Source organism: Artemia sp. Qi Xiang Cuo, chromosome 2 (genome assembly GCF_049724085.1).
Source record: "Artemia sp. Qi Xiang Cuo chromosome 2, ASM4972408v1, whole genome shotgun sequence".
NCBI classification, from domain to species: Eukaryota; Metazoa; Arthropoda; class Branchiopoda; order Anostraca; family Artemiidae; genus Artemia; species Artemia sp. Qi Xiang Cuo.
The window spans coordinates 95,714,455-95,742,216 of NC_142795.1; the positions used below are offsets into that span (position 1 = coordinate 95,714,455).

General features: G+C 35.0%; 1 protein-coding gene across 1 annotated transcript in view; it reads left to right on the forward strand.

Annotated features, from left to right (window-relative positions):
* Positions 1-27,762, forward strand: part of sev (receptor protein-tyrosine kinase sevenless) — a 179,353-nt gene that overhangs the window by 99,579 nt on the left and 52,012 nt on the right. Inside the window, exons 15-21 of the mRNA XM_089104666.1 lie at positions 3,576-3,863; positions 6,789-6,958; positions 9,169-9,372; positions 11,773-11,949; positions 16,192-16,351; positions 19,528-19,683; positions 24,810-25,002. Of these exons, the coding sequence (XP_088960792.1) occupies positions 3,576-3,863; positions 6,789-6,958; positions 9,169-9,372; positions 11,773-11,949; positions 16,192-16,351; positions 19,528-19,683; positions 24,810-25,002 (1,348 nt within the window). The remainder of the gene's footprint in view (positions 1-3,575; positions 3,864-6,788; positions 6,959-9,168; positions 9,373-11,772; positions 11,950-16,191; positions 16,352-19,527; positions 19,684-24,809; positions 25,003-27,762) is intronic.

Sequence of the window (27,762 nt, forward strand, 5' to 3'; positions counted from 1 at the left end):
AAGCCACATCGCTCTTTAGTAAGTCCCTCTTTCTGGGGCACTCGATTTCGAGTAGAACAGTAAATGTTTTTCATGTAACTTTTGCATCATTTCTACAATTGTTTAAGTAATAAGTAGAGTCCATTGAAAAGAAAAATCCAATTAGGGGATATTTACCTGTAGGTCTACAAAATTCTAATTTTCTAGGTCTAACATCTGCTCATGTTTCGTCTGTATATTTTCTTGCTCTTCCCTCCAATAACTGGCATCCAGTATTATCAAGTGATATAGATGTATTGTTTCACAATTTATTCTTTCAGTAGATGAAAGAGTTATCATTGATCATTAAAAATCACCAAAGGGATATTTAAAAAAAAAATTAATAAAAATTCCTGTATTACAAGCAGTGGCGTGGTCAGAATAATATTTTGGAAGGATTTAAACATTATCTAAGTAGGATTCAAATTGTGGGAATGGCCTTCACATCTATTATGTCAGCTCAGCTTTGTGACAAGCAGACAAATACCTAAAATGAAAATTAACAGAGTGAAAACACTATTTTGGTGCGATTTTTCCCATGAGGTTATAATGTATCTCACGCCGAGAATAAAATAGTTGTTAACTTCGTATTTTTAAGTTTAGCATAATCATGCTCAAATGAACTGAGACAAAAATATCAGGAAAATAATCAGGGTTGGCACCAGCTTATCGTGCTTAAGAAATGCTGAATTTTTTTTCTAACTTAATAACTGGAGGAATCTAGAACTGGAGGGGATATTTACCAATTCATTCAGTATAAAAGTATCTAGAATAGGGGATCTTTCCGCTATTCCAGAAAAGGGAATCTAGAACTGGAGGGGATCTTTACCAATTCATTCAGTATAAAAGTATCACACAGTTTATATAAAACCAATTTACCAATTTTTGTTGATCTGTCCCTTATGACACAGGTGGGGGGACTACTCAAAAAGTATTGTTCAAGTGTCAAATCTTCGATTCCCCTGGCTACGTCAATGGTGCTGCCAGTGGGAAGCTATTGGAAGAGCCAAACTATGAAAAATAGTATTGACCATAATAATAATAATAACATTTATTCACCCACCATATACAAAAATAGATTATAGTGGATCAGTACAAAAAGAAAAAGAAAAGAAAAAGAAACCAGCTTCAAAAAGATAAAGATAAAACACTCAGTGTAGTTCACAACACTCAAGTAAATGCAGGTGAGAAACGTCGTCTATCTAAATTAACTTTTAGCACTGAATTATTTCGAATGCTAGACCATTGTTTGGATGGCTCCTTAAGACCATATTTTTCAAGGCGGGAATTCCTATAACGCTTGGGGTATGTACAGCATAAATTTTGCAAATTTATAGTAGCACTTTTTGATGTTTTCAGTGTCTCTCACTGACAGCATGTGGGATGTACCGGCAAGGTAGGTTATGTGTGGGGAGCAGACTGAACAATAAATTGAGGCAAGAGATTTCCTAGAGTAGCGTCCGCGATTCGGCACTACAGACGCATAAACACATTTAATGGCTTTAGTTGTTTGCTTAACAATTGCTTGTCAAGTTTTAATAATTGTTTCCGCCATCGTTATACCAAGATATCTCAGCTCCAATACTGTAGGGACAACATAATTTCCGAGAGTGACAGAATCACTTTGCGGTGCGTTAAAGGACAAAAATTCGTACTTATCAATGTTGATAGAAAGCCCAATAGATAGAAAGTCATTTAGGAGTCGATTCAGGTTATCTTGTAAGTCTGCTTAGGATCTACTGAGCAGAAGGGCATCATCAGTGTATGCCAAGTAAGATAGGTCAGTGCCATGCAATAGAAGAGAGGGCGAGATACGGCCCATGATCTTAGAGATGGCATGTTTGAAAATAAGAGGACTTAGAACACTACCTTGTCTTACACCTCTTCTGATTTTTACATGATCTGAAATTTTGCATTTCCACTTGGCCAACACAGTCGAATTTTCGTACCAAAGTTTCAGAGTACTAACTGTGCACGAACTTACTCCATTGTGCAGTAGAGAATTCATTGCTTGCATGTGATTGACGCTATCGAATCCTTTCGATATATCAGTAGTGCACATATACAGAGGCGACTTTTTTCCTTCCGAGACCATAAGTATGCTAGCAAGAAGTGGATGAGCCTTTGGGCACCCGAGACTTTCTGGAATCCAAGCTGATTGTCCCCAAAGTGTCCAGTATCAAGCTCAAAGAAGATCACATTTTCAAACACTTTGCTCAAGATGTACGAGACGGTTATGGGTCTATAAGATTTGGGTCTATAAGATTGTTAATTATCATAAATACCTTTGAATTGTTTGATGTCCTCCCCTAAATATACATTTGACCCCAGTGGAACAATTGAATTCCTAAATATAATTGAACCCCAGCATAATGATTATAAAATACATTTGCATAGTTTGACCTCCTCCTCTAAATATAAATTGAACTCCAGCGAAACAATTCAATCCCTAAATATAATTAAACCCAAGCATAATGATCATAAAATACCTTTTAATTGTTTGATATCCTCCCCTGAAAAAAAAATTAACCCCAGCAAAAAAGAGTCTTTTCTAGTATATGGTCTTTAGTTAGGAACACAAAAATAATTCCGATCTCTATTTTTAGTAGCTAAAAGACAGGTGAATTATAGGAAAGGATGAGAAATAACCCGGCAAATTCTAGACTTTTTTTGGGGGGGGGGATGCCTTAAGATTTGAAGAGATAAAAAGGGGGAGAAGTTGTGAGTCAATTGATGCTACTGCTCTGATTTCAATTGTTTAGAAACGATGATTGTGATTTGGTAATATTCGGACGGGGATCACTAAAAAGGTTTTTGGACGGGGAGCGCTAAAGAGGTATTGTGCCCAGGGTTTGTGTAAAGCTCGCTACGATACTATGGATATGGTCATTATTTAATATAGGTTTTAAATTTTGTTTCTTATTGTCTTATTTAATTTAATCCTGTTTCATATGGCTTTTAAATATGGAGAGTCATCTAATATAGCTATTGAATTTTGTTTAATTTTCATCCCTAACTCTCTTATTTTAAGTTTCTATTCTTACTCTCGATTTCATATGGCTATTAAATATGGCTATTATTTATTATAGCTATCTAATTTTGTTTAAAATTCTACCTCTACCTCTTTTATTTATGTCGCAGGTATTACCCTATATTTAATGTGGATGATAAACATACCTCTGCATGCAGACAATGGTCTGCGTAGCGCAGGCACCGATCCCCTGGTTTTTATCTGTAATGCGTAGTTGGGGGCAAATTATCTGACGCTTTCCGTGTCCCCCCCCCCCCATATTTGTTCAAGTACACAGTAGGAGCTGGGTCGACACTGCCTCAGCTTTCAGAGTCTCAATGCTGAGTCCCGAAAACTAAATAATCAGCGACACTAGGCCTTGAACCCCTGACCTTCCGGACACAAGATTGCAAGTCAAGCGCGATAACCCCTCGGCTAATAATATTTAATTTAACATGCCTGTTAAACTTTGTTTAAGGAAATAAGGCCATTAATTTATATGAGCATTAAATTTTGTTGAAATATTGTCTCTAACTTTCTTATTTAGTTGCTAGTCTTACCCTCGATGAGAAGAACGAAGTGCTTTACTGGGCCGTCCGAAGCTTTTCCAGTATGTCATTGTATTGGTATGATCTTAAAAACGAACAGATGACATCAACAACTGTCGGTAAATTTCCGTTTAGCAATTCGTTAACTTACATGGATGATCGAATCCTTTGGATTGGAAACAACACACTATATATTGTGGATCGGAATGGAAGTAATTTAGCTGTTAGTATGTTTTCAGACCAGGATGTTACAGCAATTTCAGTCTCTGGAGCTATGTTACAAAGTAGTATGTCTTTTCTTGTTCTTTAATTTTCATTATGAAGACTAGCCTACCTCTTAGCCTATTGTTTTGTTATTTCAAGTGTAGACTATACTCCTTTTCAGAAAGTATCTAGCAAGCTCAGTACCAAAGTTGAAATAAACTAAATAATTCCTCCTGACCTTGATTTTACTGGTGACGTCAAGAAATAGAAAAGACATTTCTAGAAATTCTAAGGTGAGAACTCCTTAAGAGGTTCTTTCGAAGATTAGGATCTATATTGAACAAATTCCAAGCACAACTGATTTGGGAATATTAGCCATAAACTCATGTGAAGTCGAACTTAGCTTTGTCCAGGGCTTACGTCGTGTAATGAAAAAAATTCTTTAAGCGGACGAATATTTGGTTTGCTTCCGTTCCGGATTAAAATTGAGAATATTTTTTCTTCGTCTTGCAAAATTATCTTTAAAATAAATAAATAATTTTTTTCTGTTATGGACCGGTAAAATGCCCTATTGATACCCTTCTTAAGATAACATTCCAAAGCACTGTTTTTTCGATATATTCCTTAAGCGAACGTCATGAATTTCACTTTTGATCGCAGACTCCAACTGGAATTGTCCTAGCGACGCCAGTGAAATTGAAGTTATCAAGTATTTTGCAGTAGGTTGCATCAAGACATGGCTAATTGTAGAAAAGAGAACTTAACGTCTTTTCAGTTTGATTGTGTTTTGCTGCTTTTATTATTCCTAAACTAAAACGCCACACAGGAACAGCAACTCAATAGCAAATGCATAATAATGATGATTCCCTCCCACCCCTCAATTTGTGAATAAAGGTATTTTTCAAGGAGGTGATGCTAATTACTTGAAATTAAATTCCCTTTTAATTCTCTTAACTTAAAAAAGATAATAAAAAATATCAACCACCAAAGAAAATCCTAGCCTCAATTTGATTTTCACAAATCTACATACTTTCTATAGCGCATCAGTCCCTTTCCCCTTTTAAGGGTAATCACCATTTTTGTTAATCAATAAAACTTCTTATTCAGTTATAATCATACTTTTTCTGTTTCCGAATTCTCTTATCGGCCAATTTCCAATGATGCCCTTTTCGATTTTGGATCTTGGATTGCAGAGGAAAAAATTCCTGCCTATCAAAGGGAACAATGACCTCGATAATGACATACCACTTTCAAAACCTGATTTGAACGAAATTCTTCCTTGAGGAAAAAAGAAAATATTTTTCTAAGGACTAACTGTACATTAAATTGAAAATAGAATATAAATAATTCTACTTGAGCATGGTAAAACGTCCCAAGCTAAATTGCTCCGTAAACACGAAATACGTAAAACTGCTTCTTCATGTTACAAAGATAAAGCATCTTTTCTCTACCAAGCCAAAACACTGGCATGGTAGAATAAAAAATACTCATGGGAAAACCCAAAATAATATCGATCTCCATCGCCAGGAAGAACCCTTAGATGCAGCCAATGATCCCCGTTTTAGGCTGGGGAAGGGAGTTTTAGGTGAGTTCTATGCGTAAAATGAAGCATTGCCACTGCGATAACCAATCTTGGTAAATAGTCGCCCACACCGCTCAACCACGTTAAAACAAATAAAAAGTAGCCCAATGTATGTCCTAGAACAGATGTCAGATTAAACTGTTAATATCCTTTAAGGACAATCGTTTAAAGTCAATAACAGTTAATTTAATCAAGACTCTCCCTCTCTGCCTCGTTTTATTCCCCCGTAATGTGAATTAGTATTTCGAAACTACTGGGTGTTACCATCTCAAGCAATTTAAAATGGGGCTACCATATTAATGTTATTTTAAACAATCAAATAACAAAAATTCCCTCATGAAACTCCCTTGAAAATTTAGATATCCTTAAATATTGAGTACGCCTCTCCTGTCTGGTATTCTACATATCTAATGGATTATTGAACAAAATAGAAGCAGTAATAGATGCGGTAAAAAATACTCAGAATTATCTTCAGTGAGGGTTAAGTCCCATATATCTCTATGTTTTGAAACGTTAATTGGATCACCCTTAAGAAAAGGACAAAACAAATTTCCTTAAGTTTTGCATAACCCCCAGACACATTCACTTTTCTATAGTCAATTAACACCCCCCCTCCGTGGCCTCGCCTACCTAGCTCTGGTTCAACAAAATTCTCATTTTTACCACCATAAACCATCCACAGAAAGATATGGAAGAATTTTAACTACGTGCCCATGTGATATGTTAAGTAAGTGAGTCTCCCCCCTTTCCTGTTTTTAATGCTCATTTTACAATGTTTATTTTGATTTTTAGATTTCTATTTTTGTTCTATTTTTTTTAATAAATTGTGATTTTATTTTGGCAGCAATAAAAAAATAATAAATTATCTTTATGTTTAATTTTTGGTTCAATTTGCTACAAATTCTGAGGCCTTAAATTGTTTTTATCCTATTAGCCTTTATCCTTTTATCCTATAACTTTTTTGACATGAACAGTTTTTATATTTGTTTCTCTGTTACTCATTGACTGTGAAGTGAAAATTCAGCCCTTCTGGGCATGTGATAGTCAATTTCAAAAATAAATCTTATTTAAGTGAGTTACTACAATGTTATCTGTTAAAACAGTAGACTGCATTGGCAGAGAACCGTTAATTCATTATCAAATAAGGCCAGCTTGACTGCTAAAACAAGGAAACATATTTAGTCTCAATTCTATTAATATGGAAAACTATTACAAGATGTCTTCATTATTTGAGCAATGAAAAATCTTATTTAAGACATTTTTATTTGAAAGTCTGTGGCTTTTGTTTCAATTTTTGTGTTAAAAATATCATACAAGTGACTTTTTTCATTAAATAGCTGCATAGTTTATAACTTTTTGATAAGCAGCTTCACAAGGATACATTTATCACAGCTTATTTCATAACATCCCCTTTTCCTTATAATAGGTTTCAACGTTTTACCGAAACCCGTTTTGCCATCTTCAGTTTCATTGCAATACATAGATGGCGATCTGTCATCTATTGTCTGGTCTAATGATGAAACTAACGACTACCCCATTGAAGTTGAAATTTCTTATGAAGTTAAAGTTAGCAATGGGACAGACACATTTTATCAAGTAAGCATTTTCAACCCTTTGTATATTTAATAGACGCCTGATATCGGTACGCAGATAAAATGTTTGGGAGTGGGTGAAGGGTAGTCTATGTGATTCTCCCGAGATTGATGTCCAAATAGGATGGATATTTTTTTCGAAGTTTTGAAAAAATAGGTCATAGGTCGTTTAAATTTTTACACATTTATAATAGGCGTCTGTCGTAGGTTCATAAAGATGGAATCCTTCGGATAGGGGGAAGAGGTTGAGCTTATATGGTTTTCGTAGGTATGAGGTCCAAACACAAGGACATTGCGTTTTTAGGCCACCATTTTTCTGTTTTTCAAGGGAAGTTCATGCTATTAATTTCCAGCTCTATGTGTGCACAATCAATGCGTGTTGATTGTTCCAACCGTCCTTAAAAATATCATGGTTCAAAAATTAGACTCATCACGTCTGATTGAGATGAATAAAAAATAATAACAAATAAAATAACAAAATAATTATGAAACGGTAGTCTACCAGTTGATGCAGTAGCAGGGTATTAATCAAATTTATCTAGTTCAGAGCCTGTTTATTGCAGGGATTGTAGTTTAACTCTTAAGCTAATTCTGATTCATTGTCAAAAAAGAGGTAAAATAATAAAGAGCTGACGTAATTTTTTTTTTGAAAAATTTATGAGAAAGTTTTCTCGTCAGTAAAGTTAATTAAAAGGAAAATTTGATGGCTTTAAAAGAATTTCAATTTATTTTTAATTTGTGTAAATGTGGCTAAAATAGAACTAGTACAAATTCAATGTTAATAAAAACGACGTTTTGAAGATCATCCCTTATCAGGATGTGGGGACCTCCGAATGACAAATCTAATTTAACTCTTTTCTCTATTCTTTGTTGTTTTTGTTGCATTTTTTTTATCGTCTTCTTGATTTGTGTAGTTTTTGTCAAAAAATGGCTATGATGCTTGGCGCTGTGCTCCAGTTACTTGTGTATTAAGTTGAAATATCAAGCACAGCTCTCCGTTAGATAGAGCTCTAATGTTGTTGTAACTATTAGTATTGATAAAGATTTTGCTCATCCTAATTCAATTTTAAGTTATTTTATATAGGTGAAAATCTGTTCCATCAGATAGACTTGCTTGTTCTTGAACATTTGACTTTAATCGTTTTTACAAGTTTCTTAAAAGGCTTATATATATTGCAGCGGCTTGTGCTCTGCTTCGATAAAAACGTATCATGGGAATAGAAAATATGAAGATGCACAAGTATCTATTTACGACCAAAGTCCTACCTTTTGCTCATTATGGTTGTGAGTTGTGGGGGACTGCTGTAGTGAAACAACTAAAATCTCTTCAGTTTATGTATTTTAAAAGAGTTATAGGCCTCTAAAATAATTTTAGTAGTTTGGTACTCAAAGGTAACCTAGGCCTAATGGATCTGCGCCATATGAGGGCCATTCAAGTGATCAAGTTTTGACTCCCGGTAACATGTTTGCCTGATAACCGTCTGGCGAAAGCGGCTTATGTAGAGATGTTGGGTTGTACTAGAAAAACACCTTGGCCACAACAGGTTAAATGCCTTCTGGATAATGCTGGACTTTCTTGGGCATGGAATGATGGCCAAGGTCCTATAGGCAAACCCGAAGATTTCCTTTGTAAGTTTACTTCGCGTCTTTGGAATCAGCAGATTCAGGTTTGGCTCTCTAATTAGGAGAAATCCAGTAACCTTCGTTTTTATTGGCAGATTAAAGTAGTGTTTGGAGAGGATTTTTATTTTAAACTGAACCTACCGTGGACAGCCCTTAAGTGTTGGTTGCAGGCACGAGCAAATTGTATACCACTGCGTAAAAGATATTGGGTGTCATGTGCTGATGATGGCTAGGGAGGCGGGTGTACTTGCCCCCTCTGTGAGGAGTTGGGTGATGGGCTGGACCTTTTTTTAGCATATGTCAAAGTTTGGGGATTTTGAGGCATATTGTTTTTCGAGGGGAGGTATGGTACCGCTACTTCCTGGTATTTTTAGGACTACCTCACGTGACCTAATTATTGCAGTAGGTTGCTTTTTAGAGAGAGGATTGGATTTACGGAAAGCAGCAACTTAATTTCGTTGAGTGTTATTGCGTGGTTTATTTTTGCTTTTGTTCAGTATTTTGTGTATATGGCCACTGGCTTTTAAGTACACTTATATATATAATCATATATTCTGCATTGTCACTTTTGGTTCACAGTTTATTTTTCAGGTTGTTGATGGTGCAGTCTTAGAGGTTCCCGATACAATCACCTTTAAACCATATTCGATTTGTACTGTTACAATTAAACCCTTTACATATTGGAGTGAAGGGGATCTTGTCACCGCAACCCTTAGAACGAGAGAATCAGCACCTTCCATGATTCATGACTGTCGAGCCTTTTATCAGCCCGCTTCAGTATTTTCTGAATCAGAGGTAAGGCGACCTGTTGTTTCATTATCTTATCATAGTCTTAATTGTTCATTGGTCAATAATGTATCTTCATCAGCTGCCTTTGAATTTAAATATATGGCGCTCCTTTTCCCCCACAGACCACAGGACCATAACTATGAAAAGCCAGACGGCTCGTAGAATTTTGCTGCGCCAAAGATGTTACTTTAGTTTGGTCGAAAAATTATCTTTGCTGTTTTTTTTTTAATTTTAGATGTGACGTTATAAGTTAAGCCAACTTTTTTGAACAGGGTCTATTTAATCTTTGGGAGTAGGGGGTGCCCAATCTATAAAACAAAGGCGGATGTAGAGAAAAATCTTGGGGGGGGGGGCAATGTGACAAGGGCCCCAATAACTGACCTAATTGACAAGTCTATTTATAAAAAAGAGGTAGAAAAATAGGTGCCAGAACAATCTTGGGGGGAGGGGCAGCGTTCTCCCCACCCCACCTGGATCCACTCCTATGAAAACTGTTTCATTGAAAATAAAAAGTGGAAAAAATCTTTTCTACATCCAAGGACCCCAATCCTTCTGGATACGTCATAGACAGATGTATCCATTGACAAACGGTAGATCATACAGAAAGACATAGGCCTACAGAAAGTGCCAGGACAATAAATATTGTTCTTCTTCAAAAAAGGTTGGAATAAGAAAGTACAAGGTGGGATAGGCCCAAGGTGCCCCGGGGGTAGCTTGTGCTGATAGTGTGGTAAATGAGTTTTTTTTTAAATATGGTGGTTATGAAGTTAGAGATAAATTACTGGGGATAATGAATATGATTTGTGAAACACCAAAAGCACGAAGAACAATAGAAAAATCTTTTTGCAAGACAGTGGAGATAATTTGAATGAATATTTTGGTCCTATGTCCAAGGGCCGTCCTCAGCAAGACAAAAATATATAAAAGAAAAAAGACTCACAATAACATGCGACCAATAAAACCAAAAATTGATTTTTTTTTCAAAGCAGTCCTAGCATCCTTACTTTTTGTTAATTTTATACATTTTGTTATTTTAGTCATTTGTCCTCCTATTGCATGGATACGCAGCGGTCCAGAGCCACAACTTATTGAAAAAAACAGTCCTCCCCCAAAAGTGTATAGAATATTTTAAGTAGGGTAATTAAATTTTAAAAATATATTAATCTAGCCCCTTTCATCGTGAATATTTCTAATACGAAAGCTAACTTTGTGAATTTTGAAATGGCTAATCATTTGTTATTTTAGTCATTTGTCCTCCTATTGCATGGATACGCAGCGGTCCAGAGCCACAACTTATTGAAAAAAACAGTCCTCCCCCAAAAGTGTATAGAATCATTTTGTAAGTAAGGATTCGCTGGAACATTTCAGCGAAGTAAGGATGCTATGATTTATGAAAAAAGAGAAGTACATAGCGATTTTAGGAAATTTCTTTTTAAATTCCTTCATCAGAAAGGGGAGTGAGTGTAGTATTTATGAAGGCACTAACTGGGTTTCTGTAGGAAGCAAATTTTTAATATGATAATATTTTTTAGAAAATATGGTTAGCAGCTGGTTTCGTATTAAACCAGAAGTTAAGCAGGGTTGCGTTCTACTTTGCGCAGGGTGTGCTCCTACGTCCTAAGGAACACAGCAAAGGCTATGGGAGAGCAGTAAATCAAATGGGAAAATAAAACTCTCTTAAAATACTCTCTTTCTATTATGCTGATGATCTGAACGTCCTAGATGAAAATGTAAGAAAAACGAACTTTGTAAACGGATTTTGTAAATGTTTTGAAAGTTCAGGGCGCAAGAATAGGCTTGAAAAGTATTGTTAAAAGGACTAAGTCACAGGGGATAGATTAAGGTGAAGAGGTGATTTTGGGTTACAAGCAGATCGACCAAGTGGACATCTTCACTTACCTAAGTAGCATTATTACTAAAGACGTCGAATGCAATAAAGATGCTAAAAGCAGAATAGCCAAGGTCCATGGTTTTTTTCCACAGTTGAAAAAAGTTTGGGAGAGTACGAAGATAAGCCTGCGGAGAAAAATTGGAATATTAAAGCAGTAATGATGAAAGTGATCAAGTATGGCTCTTCAACGTCGGCGCTCTGAAAGAAGGAGGAAAATTTATTAGATGTTTTCCAGAAGAATTTTCTACGAATGGTTTCGGTTACCCGTCTGACACGTTTTGCGAATGAAGCATGAGATATTGTCAAAGATCGTTCTTTTCAGTCAAACCGTCTAGGGCCAAACGTATTACATATTAGATAAGCGTAATATATAGACCAAACACTCATTTTCATTGTTGGGACCGACCATTTTAAAATGAAGATCTTTTTATCTATTTACATTTAAAGAATTTCTTTTATCTTAGTTTTAGTCATTATGAATAGGGACGAAAAACAGTAACCTAAAACTATTTTAGGCTGGGAAAGAAATGATCCTGCGCTGGGATCCGCCACGGGAGCCAAATGGTATCCTTATCTCATATGAAGTAGAGCAGCTGGATTTGATCACAGAAGAAACTGTTTTCCACCGTGTGCAAGATCAATCTGAATTGAGACTAAACTATTCTCATGGATTGTACAATGCTTCCTTTACTGTAAGTACAACTACATAGGACAATAGTCTAAATTGCTATGACTAATTTAAAATTTCACACTGACATTCAAATCTGGTTTTAGGATAGGAGGCCTTATGGATCTGTCTCAATGTTAACCTAGATCAACTATATTTCCTTTCTAGTACACATTTCAAAAATAAAGTGATTGGATCACAAGTGTGTGTCACAAAAGAGTAGCAAGCGTGTGTCAATCAAGTGATTGGCTCACAAGTGTGTGTCGCAAAATAAGAGCAAATGTGTATCAATAAAATGATTGGCTGACAATTGTGTTTCACAAAAGGTGATGAAACTTTATTTTTCGTTAAATTAAATCACCCATCAGTTAAAAAACAAAAAAAAAAAAAAAAAAAAAAAACACGCATCTGTGATTTTTCTTTTAGCCAAAAACACAATTTCCACATTTTTGTAAATGGAAGCTTGAATGCCTTCTGAAGACCAGAACATAATTTGCACTTTACTGAAAAAAGAAGAAAAAACAAAAAACGAATGGAGGTGGATTGACAGTCTAATAAACATATACTGATACGCCTATTTATTCCTTAAAGTCTTAATAGTTTTTTATTTATTGAAGTTAAGAAAATGAAAACATTTAAAAAGTATTTCGTATTTATAACTGATCACCCTGGTCCTCTTTTGTAACTTTAGTATTTCCTAATTGGTCATTCCTTTATTCCTTAGCTTTATCTCATTTCTTATTTTTCTAGTTTTTCTAAATATTATATTTACATCTAATTTAATACATTAATAGACATAGTATTTTATATTGAATGAACTCTAATGTGTCTTGTTAATATTCAGTGTTAAAATAAAAAATAAAAGTCTTATTAAGGAAATAAAACGTTTTCTATTGTGTTTTTCTTTTTTTAAATCCATCCAGGGACAAAAATAAGTTTGAAGGTTTAGGAAATTTTATTTTCAAGAGACTACTGGTCGCACTATTTCAAATATTGGCTACTTTGGAATATTCATCGTTGTTCGCACTTTGCCATAAACTTTTCCAGAAATTAAATCTTTACCTCCAATTGGTACGTTAATTTCTACTTTTAATTTTTATATTAAATTTTTGCCTCCATTTCTAAATGGTGTTCCGTTTTTTTTTTTTTTTTTTTTTTTTTTTTTTTTTTTTTTGTGTTGGTTTGGGTTTCTAAGGGTTTTAATCGTGTAATTTATGTTTCATAAATTGGCGAACAGTTGGTAAAAGTTACATAAATTCGCACAAGTGCCTTTGTGTTTCTTAAGGGTTTATTCGTGTAATTTACGTTTCGTAAATTGGCAAAAAGTTGCATAAATTGGCGCAAGTGTCTTTGTGTTTCTTAAGGGTTTATTCGTGTAATTTCTGTTTCACTCGCTTTTTGCTATGCCATGTATCCAATTTTTGTAGACAGCTTAATACGATGAAAATGTTCTATAATAGAACTATACATAGCATAATCTACAAAGTACTTTATTTGCCGAAAGAAACAAAGCACTTTAAAGTTATGTTGTTTGACAGAATATACATCAACAATCTAGATTCCCTGACTCGTATAACTTATGGTAAGATTTTCACTTCAAAAATTAGCTCCAGAAATAGGGGTGACTGTTGGCTTTTGAATTTTTCTACTCAGAATGTTCTCAGAAAGTTTCTGAAGTATTCTACTCAGAAACTTTCATGCTGTATTAATAAATACAGTCACTTATTATCTCCATTCGAAAATTAATATGTCAACTTCCAGAAACTTATTCTTGAATAGTCGTGATTGTTGACCTTCAAAACTTTGTGCTCAGAACGTTTTCAGAAACTTTCTGAATCACTCTACTCAGAAACTTTTTTACTGTGTTCATAAATACAGCCAACTATTATCTCCACTCGAAATTTAATACGTCAACCTCTAGAAACTTACTCATGAATAGTGGTGACTGTTGAATTTCTAAGCGTTCTACTCAGATCGTTCTCAGAAATTTTCTGAAGCACTCTACTCAGAAAATTTCATACTGTGTTGATAAATAGTCACCTATTATCTCCACTGGAAATTTGATATGTCAACCTCCAGACTCATGAATATTTTTGACTGTTGACTTTAAGAACTTTCTGCTCAGAACGTTCTCAGAAACTTTCTGAATCACTTTACTCAGAAAATGTCATACTGGGTTGATAAATACAGTCACCTATTATCTCCACTCGAAATTTAATATGTCAACCTCCAGGAACTTACTCGTGAATAATGGTGACTGTTGACTTTCGAAGCTTACTACTCAGACCGTCACCTGTTATCTCTACTCAAAATTTAGTATGTCAACCTCCAGAAACTTACTCATGAATAGTGGTGACTGTTGACTTTCGAAGCTTTCTACTCAGAACGACTTTCTGAAGCACTCCACTCAGAAAATTTCATACTTTGTTAATAAATACAGTCACCTAGTATCTCCACTCGAAATTTAATATGTCAACCACCAGAAACTTACTCATAAACAGTGGCGACTGTTGACTTTCAGACCTTTCTGTTAATAACATTCTCAGAAATTTTCTGAATCACTCTACTCACAAAAATTTTGTGTTGTGTTAATAAATACAGTCACCGAGTATCTCCACTTGAAATTTAAAATGTCAACCTCCAGTCGATAAATAAAAATTCAAATAGGGATAAAATCCTTTTAATAGACAGTGTTTCACAAACAGTGATAGAAATTCACAAAAAATACCATGATATTTCGGTCACATATGCAGTGACCGTCTGCAATTATCTACGTCAACCTCCAGGAACTTAATCGTGAATAGTGGTGACTGTTGACTTTCGAAGATTTCTACTCAGAGCGTCACCTATTATCTCCACTCCAAATTTAGTATGTCAACCTCCAGAAACTTCCTCATGAATAGTGGCGACTGTTGACTTTCGAAGCTTTCTACTCAGAACGACTTTCTGAAGCACTCCACTCAGAAAATTTCATACTTTGTTAATAAATACAGTCACCAAGTATCTCGACTCGAAATTTAATGTCAACCTCCAGAAACTTAGTCATGAATAGTGGTGACTGTTGACTTTCAGAACTTTCTGCTCAGAATGTTCTCAGAAACTTTCTGAATCACTCTACTCAGAAAGTTTCATACTCTGTGGACCAATACAGTCACCTATTATCTCCACTTGAAATTTAATATGTCAACCTCCAGAAACTTATTCATGAATAGTGGTGACTGTTGACTTTTGAAGCTTTCTACTCAGAACGTTCTCAGAAGCTTTCTGAAGCATTCTTCTCGGAAAATTTCACATTGTGTTCATAAATACAGTCACCTATCATCTGCACTCGAAATTTAATATGTCAACCTCCAGAAACTTACTCATGAATAGTGGCGACTGTTGACTTTCAAAACCTTGTGCTCAGAACTTTCTCATAAACTTTCTGAATTACTCTACTCAGAAAATTTCATAATGTGTTAATAAATACAATCCTCTATTATCTCCACTGGATATTTAATATGTCAACCTCCAGAAACTTGCTCGTGAATAGTGGTGACTTTTGGCTTTTAAAACTATCTACTCAAAATGTTCTTAGAAACTCATCCTCCCTTTCTTATTGGTAATAAAAAAAAGCCATTGATAGTTATTTCAGATCTCTACCGTAGACAGTGGTATACGCTGTAGACTCCGTTTCTTATTGGTAAAGAAAAGTCACACATAAGTTTTTTCAGATCTATGCTGCCGAGTGGGTTGGTGCGCTGTATTTAGGATTATTTGTCCGAGAGGGCGAGGGTTCGAATCTTAGTGCATCCAATTATTTGATTTGGGACGGGGGTCAGTGGCGTAACTCTGTAAGCTCAGCCAGAGTCGACCCAGCTCTAAATGGGTACCTGGAGAAATCTGGGGAAGGTAAAAAACAGGAAGGGTGTGCGAAAGCACAGGATGGTTGGCCCCCAACCCCTATTGCACCTCCTGGCTGAAGGGCCAAGAAACGTAGATCAGCATCGCCGGTAGGGACTGTAAAGTCCAATGCCGTATTCTATACCTTTCTTTACCTTTTATAATGTAAACGGTGGTGGTAAGAGAAGCCCACGCGTCTGCACATTAGCTTCTAATATACTAATCCTCCCTTTTTGATTGGTAAAAAAAGGTCATGGATAATTTTTTCATATTTATTCTGTAGAAGATAGGGTTAAAATTAGTTCACGAGTGGTCCCATTAGCTTCTAATCTGCTGTTGCTCCCTTTCTCACTGGTAAAAAAGAGTGAAGGATATTTTTTTTCAGATCTATGCTGTAAACAGTGGGGGTAAAAGTAGTCCACATCTTTGTACTTTAACTTCCAACCCACCTATCCTACCGCTATCTCTGGTTGCGGTTGAAGGTTCTCTTTTGCTTCTAGATGTCGATGCAGCGAAATCCCATAATATGAAATACAATAGTAAGGGTAAGAACATTTATCTTTTATCTTTTTGGCATTATCGAGCTTTCTAGGATTACATTGTTTTTCTCAAGTCTTTTTAACCAAACTTAAATAAAAGTTTTAAAACGTAATTGAACCTGGAATCGGTCATTTTTATTTCTTGAATTCTTATGTTTAAACAAAAGTTGACGTACCATGGCTACATTTCATTTTTGCAAATTAATGAATTTACTTTGTGCTATTTTCCTTTTTTAAATCCCATTTAATCTCAAAAATGGGAAAAGATTGTGAACGTTTCAGAACCTACATTTTTTTCCAATAATGTTTTAAGGCCATGTTGTAAAACTTAACTAGTCTACGCTAACCCCGAAAACTCTATATTATGTAAGGTTAGAAATAAAAAATTTGTATATATATATATATATATATATATATATATATATATATATATATATATATATATATATATATATATATATATATATATATATATACATATATATATATATATATATATATATATATATATATATATATATATATATATATATATATATATATATATATATATATATATATATATATATATATATATATATATATTGTTTAAAAAATAAAGTTGTGAGACAGAGTCAAACTTTAGCCTAAAGGCGAGGCGTTGAGGAGGGAACAGCCCCTTTCATATACGGAATAATTTCTGTTCGTTTTAATTTTTTATGTCGCTCCTTACTTTCAGTTAAAAAAACGTGTTTTTTTTTTAGTTATATACATATATATATATAATGATAATAATTTCAAAAATTAAACTCAATTTCAAATTAATTAAGCTTAATGTTACTCGTCAAAAGACACCAGTATAAGAAAATATAGCTATATATACATATATATATATATATATATATATATATATATATATATATATATATATATATATATATATATATATATATATATATATATATATATATATATATATATATATATATATATATATATATATATATATATATATATATATATATACATATATATATATATATATATATATATATATATATATATATATATATATATATATATATATATATATATATATATATATATATATATATATATATATATATATATATATGTAAAAGAAATTTGAAGATCGGATATGCGAAAATTTTACCTGACCGTGGAAAATATTCACGCCGAGCTTTGGCTAAAATATATTCCGCACATTGTGACCATTCTGTCTTGTTTTTCAGTTGAATGTATTCGAGACCTAACAATAATGACTTGTGCAAGCTCCTTATCGCTCACTTTCAATATTTCAAATTTTTACTGTGCCTCCTCACTTCATATAATAAGAGACGTACTATTAAGAAGCATGTTACTACCGACATTATCCAATAACTTGAATTGCTTAGTAATAATTTGACAAAAAATGCATTTGTGTCCCTTGACCCAAACCATGATATTATCCGTGTGTTTTTGTCAGTGATTAAGGTTTAAGTTATCTTTGTTTCTGTATATTTGATTTTTTTTTTCCTTTTTAGTGTACTTTATTCCGCTTGTTTTGTATAAAAGTGGGTTATAAATAAATTATTATTATTATATATTTCTATATATATATATATATATATATATATATATATATATGCCTGTTTGTGCATATATAAATACATAACTAATGAAAAAACATACATATTATTGAAAAACAATATTTTTATTTCTAACCTTACATAATATAGAGGCTTCGGGGTTAGCGTAGACTAGTTAAGTTTTACAACATGGCCTTAAAACATTATTGGAAAAAAAATGTAGGTTCTGAAACGTTCACAATCTTTTCCCATTTTTGAGATTAAATGGGATTTAAAAAAGGAAAATAGCACAAAGTAAATTCATTAATTTGCAAAAATGTAATGTAGCCATGGTACGTCAACTTTTGTTTAAATATATATATATATATATATATATATATATATATATATATATATATATATATATATATATATATATATATATATATATATATATATATATATATATATATATATATATATATATATATATATATATATATATGTGCCTGTTTGTGCATATATAAATACATAACTAATGAAAAAACATACATATTATTGAAAAACAATATTTTTTATTTCTAACCTTACATAATATAGAGGCTTCGGGATTAGCGTAGACTAGTTAAGTTTTACAACATGGCCTTAAAACATTATTGGAAAAAAATGTAGGTTCTGAAACGTTCACAAACTTTTCCCATTTTTGAGATTAAATGGGATTTAAAAAAGGAAAATAGCACAAAGTAAATTCATTAATTTGCAAAAATGAAATGTAGCCATGGTACGTCAACTTTTGTTTAAATATATATATATATATATATATATATATATATATATATATATATATATATATATATATATATATATATATATATATATATATAATATATATATATATATATATATATATATATAATATAAATATATATATATATATATATATATATATATATATATATATATATATATATATATATATATATATATATATATATATATATATATATATATATATAATATATATATATATATATACCTAGTTTATTGATAAACTACCCAGGGCCAATTTGCATTTCATTCTTATTTTTTCTGGAAATAATGTAATAGGGAAAATGAAATTAAGTTTGAATGTATAAGATTGTGTCTGATAAGTTCGTTGTATATTCTATTTTTTGGAGAAGATTCGCTGAAATTTTACTTAAAGTACAAATGATAGAAATTTACCAAATTAGACATAAGTTTCACAAAGGCGTTCACAGGTTTGACTGTTGAAAGGTGGATCAGAATTACAAGAGCAGAAACTGACACTAGTGTCTAAAAGAAAAATCGTTTGCGCCATCTAGGGTTTAACGTTTTTTGGCATTATTTTCAAGCTCTGCAATTTTTTTTCTTAGAAACCGAGATCAGACGAAGAATTTTCTTAGGAGAAGAAGGGTTTCAAAGGACCTGGAAAGATTCTGTCTAGGATTTAATTCCACATTTTTTAGGGAAGGGTCGTTGTGACCAATTTTAGGGGGTAAGGATATTTGACAAAATTTCTTTAGAAAGGGGATTCTGAATTCTGTGCAATTTTGACTTAATTCATGTGAACTGGAGGCTTCACAATGTAAACTGAGGTAAAATTTGATTTTTTAGATGCTTCAGTTTTGGTTCGAGTGCCAGTCTTCCTTAAACCGACAGCCATTTCATATATTGCGGAAGAGAGGTTAGCTATTTGGACTAACGAGCATCAAGAGCTTTGGACAGTTGACCTTGTGAGCAAGAATAAAACCAAATTGTCTCAGTTAGATGGTAACGTATAAACTTTGTGGTAAATCCTTGAGTATTTATCAGATTTATAACTTACTTTTCTAGGGTGGTGGGTACGTAATATGCAATCAACATATTATAACCATGCAACTAGGAGAAGTCATTATAAAATGCTTATTTTTTAAGGAGCTAAGGTGTGTCTATACTTGCAATGGTAAAAGATACGAGATTTTCTGAAAATGTAATTTAAGGTTCGATGTGAAACAAAAATAGAAAAAGAGCCAGTTGTTATTATATACATTCGAAAGCTACAATCTTGGCCAAAATTCAGGATATTCCCCATTCTAGTTAAGAAACTGTTACAACGACCTGCTAGCTATATCTTTCAACAACTTTCTCTTGGTTTGAAAGTAGAAGGAGTAGGAATAAACGTACAATAGCTAAAATAAATTGCATGGTAACGAATAGAAAGCGGAGTAGTTATTAAAGACTGGTAAAACAAAACCGTTATAAATGTTTTCTGAAGTGGTTATGCAGCTTTATTTTGAAGAAAAGTTTTACCATAATTCTTGTTTCAATTTGTAAGTATTTAAAAAAAATATTTGTTAGATACAAAGGGCATTCAAATTATAAGCGTAATTTCTGTCAACAAGGCAATATCAACCTTTATCTGGAACTCCGAAGGGATATGTTTTAGAATTTTAAAAGACTGAAAACCTGTGACAGAAGCCTATTATGTCGAAGTTTCGAAGAACTCTACTTACTTGACATAGGTCTCCTGCCGAGTGCTACTCGGCGTAGAGAGTGACGTCTGCACCCTCCATCCACTTCGGTCCATTGCAAGGGTTTGTGTTTCACTCGGTTTAATATTTGCCATCGCTAGGAACTCGGATACGCTGTCGGACCATAGCTTCTCTGGTCAGCCGCGAGGTCGCTTCCAACCGGCTTTGAAAGGGTCAAAGTCGAAGATTATCTTTTCAGGTAAGTGCGGAGGCATTCGAAGTAGATGTCCAAACCACCGTAAGGTACGCTTGGCTGCTTGGGTAGAAAACTGGGACTGCTTGGTGAGATACAGCAGCTTTTAGTTACTCACAAAGTCGACCCACCTTAGACCTTCTATCCCTCTCATACTCTTTTAGTGGAATCTATTGATGGCTATCAGGGTTGCGGCTGATGCTTGCCAAGTCTCAGCTCCATAAAGAATCACAAAACCGACGAGGGTGTTGAAAACTCGCAGTTTGGGTGAACGACTGATATTTGGTTTTCAGCCAATGCTGATGGTTCCACCTGCCGATGGCAGAAGACGCCTTGGATAGCCTTGCTTGCAGCTCGGGGAGAAGGGAGCCATCTGAAGAAATAGTGGATCTCAGGTAGGTAAACCTTAAGACAACTTTCTATGCTAGTTTTTCCGTCCAGACTGACTGGGAAAATTACAGCAGGAGAAAACGGATCTATGGCCATAATTTTGTTTTGTTCCAGTTTATATGCAGTCCCACAATTGTGGACTCTTCTCTTAAGATTTGAAGCGCTTCCAGCAACTGATTCATGGATTACGTTAGGATGGCCAGGTCGTCAGCACAATCCGCATTTGAGATGACTCTATCTCTAAACTTGAATACAAAGCTGAGATGTGAAGTCGTCTATGTCATAACGCGGTCTATGATGACATTGAAGAGCTCTGGGTCCACTGCACATCCTTGACGCACCCCTGTCGTGATTCGGAAGAATGGGCTGCGCCGGCCATTGACTTGAACACAGATCTCTGTGCCATGGTGTAAAGCTGTGAAGAGTCTGCAGTCTTTCTCGGGGAGGCCAGTCGATGCTACAAAATTCCCAAAGTGCCTCCCGGGCCACTGAGCCAAACACAGCACGGAAGTCAACGAAGGCGAAAAAAGCCTTCTGGTGGAACTCCGTGACTTTTTCTATTATCTGTCTAATCGTGAAAATCTGGTCGATGGTGGAACGGTCTGACATAAAAGCAGCTTGTTCAGGTCGCCGAATCCCACGAACAATATTGCGACAACGATCCAGCAGGACCATTGAGAAAAGTTTTCTTGGGACTGACAGCAGAGTTATTCCACGATAGTTTGAACAGTCCTTTTTGGAACTTTTCCTTTTCCATATAGGGATGATGACACTCTTCCGCCAATCTTCAGGAATTATCTCAGTATGCCAAATTGCGAAGAACAGAGTGTGGAGAAACAGGAGCATTGTAGGACTAGGATAGTTCAGAAGTTCAGAGCTTAAGCCACAGATACCTGTAGGCTTGTTATTCTTCAGCCTTTTAATTGTGTTTCCAATTTCTGAGGGGTTAAAAGGCTCATATGGAGGAATATGTGCTTCAGGCCTTTGACTAATAGATTGGCTGGGACTATTATTTGGAGAGACAGAAGGGCTAGTATTATTTAAGAGCGAGCAGAAGTGGTCCTTCCACTTCTCAAGACTTGTGCCCTCATCAGAGACAATTGTCCCATCCGGGGATAGGACAGACCCCAATGTAGGAGTTTTATTTTCCGTAAGATATCGGTGATGCTTGAACAGGCTACCCTCGTCTTTCTTTTTTTGCTGCTAATTCATCTTCATCAGCTTTCCTTGTAACAAACTGAGTTCGGTCACAATGAATGAGACTGTTTTGCACTCCATTAAGCCTCCGATTAGTGACCATGTCCCCAAGGAGTCTTGCCCTCAGTCTTTACTCTGTAATCTCCAGTGTTTCATTTGTTAGCCAAGATTTCTTCGGAAAACCTCTCTTGCCAAGCACCAATTGTGCTGCTTCGCTTGTCTGCGATTTAAAATACTTCCAGGTGTGTTCTCTGCTGCTGAGTGTTCCAAGTAGTTCAAAGTGATTCGATATCTCAATACTATACTTCAAGTAAGTATTTGGCTCCTGGAGTTTCCCGATATCTGCAGTAGCTGGCCTTTTTTCTGATCGTTGTGCTTGAAGGCGGAGATTGAATTCAGCACTCACAAGCCTGTGGTCTGAATTCCTGAGCTCAGCTGATCTGTAAGTTCTGCAGTTCTTCAACGATGATCGTCAGCGCTTAGAAATAATGATGTAGTCTATAATCTGTAGTCTATTATCTATTATCTATACCACCTGTACTGGTGGATGATTTTGCATTGAAAGTAAGTGTTTGCGATGACTGGTCATGGGATCGGCATAGTTCAAGTAGGCGAAGGCCATTGTCGTTAAGTGGGTCGGGAGAAATAGGGCCAATTGTGCCACGCCAAACGCCCGCACTATCACGCACTGTTGTGTTGAAGTCACCAAGAAGTACAGCTATATAATGGGGGAAAATGTCATGAGACATCTGGTCAGAGCAGAGTAGAACTCTTCCTTGTTTGTATCGTCAGAATCGTTGGTCGGGGCATAGCATACGTCATTTTACCATGCTTGTGTCCAAAGCAAGCTTTCATTAGTCTGTCTGATACGGCTTCATGCAAAAATAATACCTTTCTTGCGAGACTATTTAGCGCAAGGCCAACGCCAATCCTTCTTGTGCTCCCTCCAGACCAGACCATCGAGCAATTGTTGTCTATTTTCTCTTCTCCATTTCCTATAAGGCGGGTTTCTGTGAGACCAGCAATCGCCACTTTATTCTTATGGAGCTCTACGGAGAGTAGGTTCTTTGATGCGGATGCATTGAGAGTCAGAACATTCCAGATGGCTATCCAAGGCCCCCTTTGGTCCAGGAGATTTAGTCTGTTAGTCCTTCTGACGTCGTCAGTATGTCCGTTGACGCGCAATGGTCGACATCTTAAAAGGAAGTCCGGATCCCAGGCTATTTTGTTACTTTTCGTAGTAATTTATTTCAGGTGGAGGGTTGCTAGCCCAAGCGACCCTAGGCCTGGCATCTGATTAGAGCCAGGTTAAAACTAGATACTAAGATTCCTGGGGTGGGCTCCACCCGACACAAGAGGTTGTGGTCACCCTGATTGGAGTGTTTAGCTAGGGGAAACCCCATATCCAGAGGCACGTGGTCAGCAGACAGAGTCTGCATTATTCCAAACGAACTCCATTATCTCAAGCTGAGAATGAAATTCTTTAATTTGCCTTTAGGGAAGTTCTTCTGTCCTGAAAAAGCCCCAGCGCATTCTTCAAGCGTTAAAAAAGAAAGGTTTGAGAGGCTTTTGGTTGGGAGTTGCTACAACATCCATCTTATATCCTGGATGTAGACCCATTTGACCTTTTTTTTTATCCCCAAACCTTGGAAAAGTAAAAAGGCATCCATTCTAATACCACTGATTAAACAAAACAGACAGCAAAATTATGTCTCTTAAAAAGGGTATCTAGATTTATTCAAAAACGCTCTAAAATGATGGAAGCGCCGGCTATAGAAGAGCATGGAGGTTATGTTGAAAAATTAACTGTAGTTGAAAAAACCATAAAGAATAAAATATTTTGCATATTTTTAGAGTTCTCTTTGTGAAGTAAGGCAATCTTTTTGTTTTGTTTTCTTAGCAAAGACTTTATGCTCCTTAAGAAGACAGTACCTCTATTTAAGATCTAGGAAATGGGATGAGTATAATACGTAAAATGAATATAAAGTGTATAGCATCAAACTTTTAATAAGATATAATATAAAGTAAGACAGTTGTGATTAATTAAAAAGAAAAATTAAGAGATTTTGTATCATAAGATGTAATAAGAGCTTTAAAGGCTCTATTTTTCAGTAAAGATTCAAAGTTGAGAAAAAGTGAGTATATTTTTTCGTCTAGGTAGAATATTGATTACGATTATGATCTTCATACTTGAAGAGTGGCGCCCCTCCAGGAAATTATAGCCTAGTAAACAAAACAGCAATCGCACGGGATTCTGATTAATGGATAATTATTCAATCCCGCTTTCTAGGGCTATAATGAAAGAAAGATTGAGATGGCTAGGGCAGGTTCTGCGGATGAAGGATGACAGATTGCCGAACATTGTCCTTTTCGGCCGATCGTCTGGGGCTAAACAGAAAGCAGGTCGTCCTCGTCTGGGGTGGGAGGATGTCATAAAGAAAAATGTAAAGAGATGGGAACTTCCTGGGAGGGTGTAAAGATATTGGGATTGAGGAGGAACGTGCGTAGCTGTGTTGGCCTCAGGCGGCTAGGTTCTGCGATGAGTTGTTTTGTTGTTGTTGTTGTTTTAATTATCAATAACTTTCTTTTGCTCTTTTCTATTTCAGAAGAATGCATAGGAATGACCATTGACTGGATTGGGAGAATCCTTTATTGGATCGAGTACAACTCAATAAGTAAAACTTCAACAGTTAGAAAGATGGACCTGACAACGAAAGACTCAATAGGGCACGAACCAACCCAATTTGTAGCCAAAATCAACAGAAAAATTGATGACATCCATGTAGATCCCTTTTCAGGGTGAGTTCTTGTCTTGTGATTAAACTAATTAAAAAACTTTAGCGTAAAGAACAAGAAATCAAGGAGGGACAACCCCTTTCATATACGGAATAATTTCTGTTCGTTTTAAGGTTTAATATTGCTCCTTACTTTCAGTGAAAAAACTTGTTTTTTTTTAAATTTAATTTCTGATAGTTTTTCAAATTATGCTGGGCAATCCATGATACCTCACATGGTATAGACACTGCAATATTATTTTCTTTTCAGGAGGGGGGGGGGGAGGAGCTGGCAGCCCCCCTCAAATATGGGATAATTTCTGTTCGTTTTAAGCTTCAATACGGTTCCTTACTACCAGTTGATTTTTTTAATTTAATTATTGACGAATTTTTCAAATAATGCCAGGAAAACCCCTCCCCATGGTGTAAAGTTTCTCCTGGAAAGTAGTCCCTCAAAGTTTCCTTTCCATGGAAAACTCTTCCTGTGGAAAATCCCTCCTCTGCAAAATCCCACCTTAAAAATCCTAAAAAAAATCCCACCTCAAAATCGATCAAATTTTGGCGGTTGATCGTAATTTCTTGGCATAGTAGAAAAAAAAAGCATTTTCAGCATAGCAGGAAAAAAATAGCAAAACTGCTTAGAGTTGAAACGGCGCAAACCAGCTAAGTGTACAAATAACCTATTTGGCCCGGACATTGAGAGATAAAAGCACCCAACATTTACGTGGTATCAGAACTACATCAATCATACCTGCAAATAGAAAGAACGAGGGCTGTTCTAAAGACCTCCCCCAGTAATGAAAATATTACCGCACTTTTCGTGTTTTGACCCCTCTTCTGGAAAAAATCGCTCCATATCCCTGCCACTTAAGGCCAATGTAGCTGTTTCAGTGGGACAGCCTTTCAGATGACAACGTCACAGCCCAAAAACTGGAATAGTATCACCCGTCAATAGTAAACACCCGGTATAGTAATAAAAAAACCTACGTCTTCAGAGGTAATTATACAGGGGATTGACACTTGTCAAATCATTAGGCAAAGGACAAGCGTCGAGGAGATATCAAATCTTGTCTTGGACAAGATATCTTGTCTTGAAATGGCCGAAAGTTGTCGTTAATATGAAAAGGAAGTGCAGGAGAAGAGAATAACTAATAAAATGATTCTGGGCGTTTATCTCCCCCCCCCGGGGGGGGGGAATGCCCACCGGAAAATACCCCCGTGGAAAATAAGGCTTTCCAAATTTGAGAATCTTTTATGAGTTTTGTTTTTTTAATTTCCGCAGGGAGAAGGATTTTTGGTACTTATGTATTATGCGCCACTCACTCAAGTTTACGCTGTGTAAAACTCGAGAGCAAACCGGTTTTTTTGTTAGTTTCTTTCAGTTTAGCGCGAGACAAGACAAGTGAGAGATTATATGGGAAATATATAATTTGGGTAATATAACAAGAACCAATTCTGACATTGTGAAACAGATAAAACCAACCTATCTAACATTTCAGTTAGAGAAGAGGGTATACATAGGAGGAGGTTAGGGAGTTAGGGAGGAGGTTATATATCTTAGTTTGACAAATACCTTTAAATAGTACCGTTAAATTTCAATCACTGCAGCCTAATCACTTTTTAGCACAAACTTTGAAATAAGCATAAATGGTGGATAATTTAACAGGAAATCAATGCAGAAACTGCTAAGATTTGTTTTATTCTGTTAGCAGGTTTTGTTGTTATTTGCTTCTGACAGTTTCAGTATTTCTGTATTCCCTTCTGTTTTCTTTTCTATTTTGCGTCTTTTCATTACTTTTAGTTTACTGGCATGCTATTTGATTTTTGTACTAAAGATTACCTGAAGGCGTTTCAGGCACTACAACAGTAAGACGTTATTTGATATTTATGAATATTTTCCTTAAGCTTTCAGCTGCTTGAAAATAACGATATTATAATTCTATTGGAAGAAAATTTTTCGTCCATGGTTACATTTTTTAAGAAAAAAAATATCCCTGCTGCCGTTTCTATCTTCTGAGTTTTATTTATTTTAAGCACTTTAAAGCCCAGCAAATTAGTTAGTACAGCAACGTACAGCTAAGTAGAAGCGTAGTTCTCATTCAATAACAAAACATTAAAAACTGTCTTTCACAATTTCATTAAAGTTGCTTTACTATCTATGAAATAATATAATTTATTTATTATTGGTATATTTTTAATTATTATTTTTTATTTATTATGATTTCATTTTTTATTCATTATTTTATTTCCAGTCTGTTCTTTCGTTATTTATTTATCAATAAAGTTTTATTTTAGAAAGGACTATGCTCTCTCTTCTCGTCATTCATAACATTTTTCTTCTCTCTTTTATTTGTCTCAGGATAAGATATATTGTAAAAAAATAAGGTTAAATGAGGAAATATTGCAAAAATAATTGTGAAAAATCACATAAGCATTCTGATATACACTCAAAGGATAAGAATAGGGCTATACTTGCTGACACAAAGAGAGAAGAGAAGAGACAGAGAGAGAGACACACAGAGAGAGAAACACAGAGAGAGAGAGATACACAGAGAGAGAGAGAGAGAGAGAGAGAGAGAGAGAGACACAGAGAGAGAGACAGAGACACAAAGAGAGAGAGAGAGAGAGAGAGAGAGAGAGAGAGAGAGACAGAGAGACCGAGAGAGAGAGAGAGAGAGAGAGAGAGAGCGATTCTTATTTTTATGACCTTCTTTGTTTTGATGGACTTCCATCTTAAGGGTGTTTATATTAGGGGCTATTCATTTTGAATTGTAAATTTTCTATT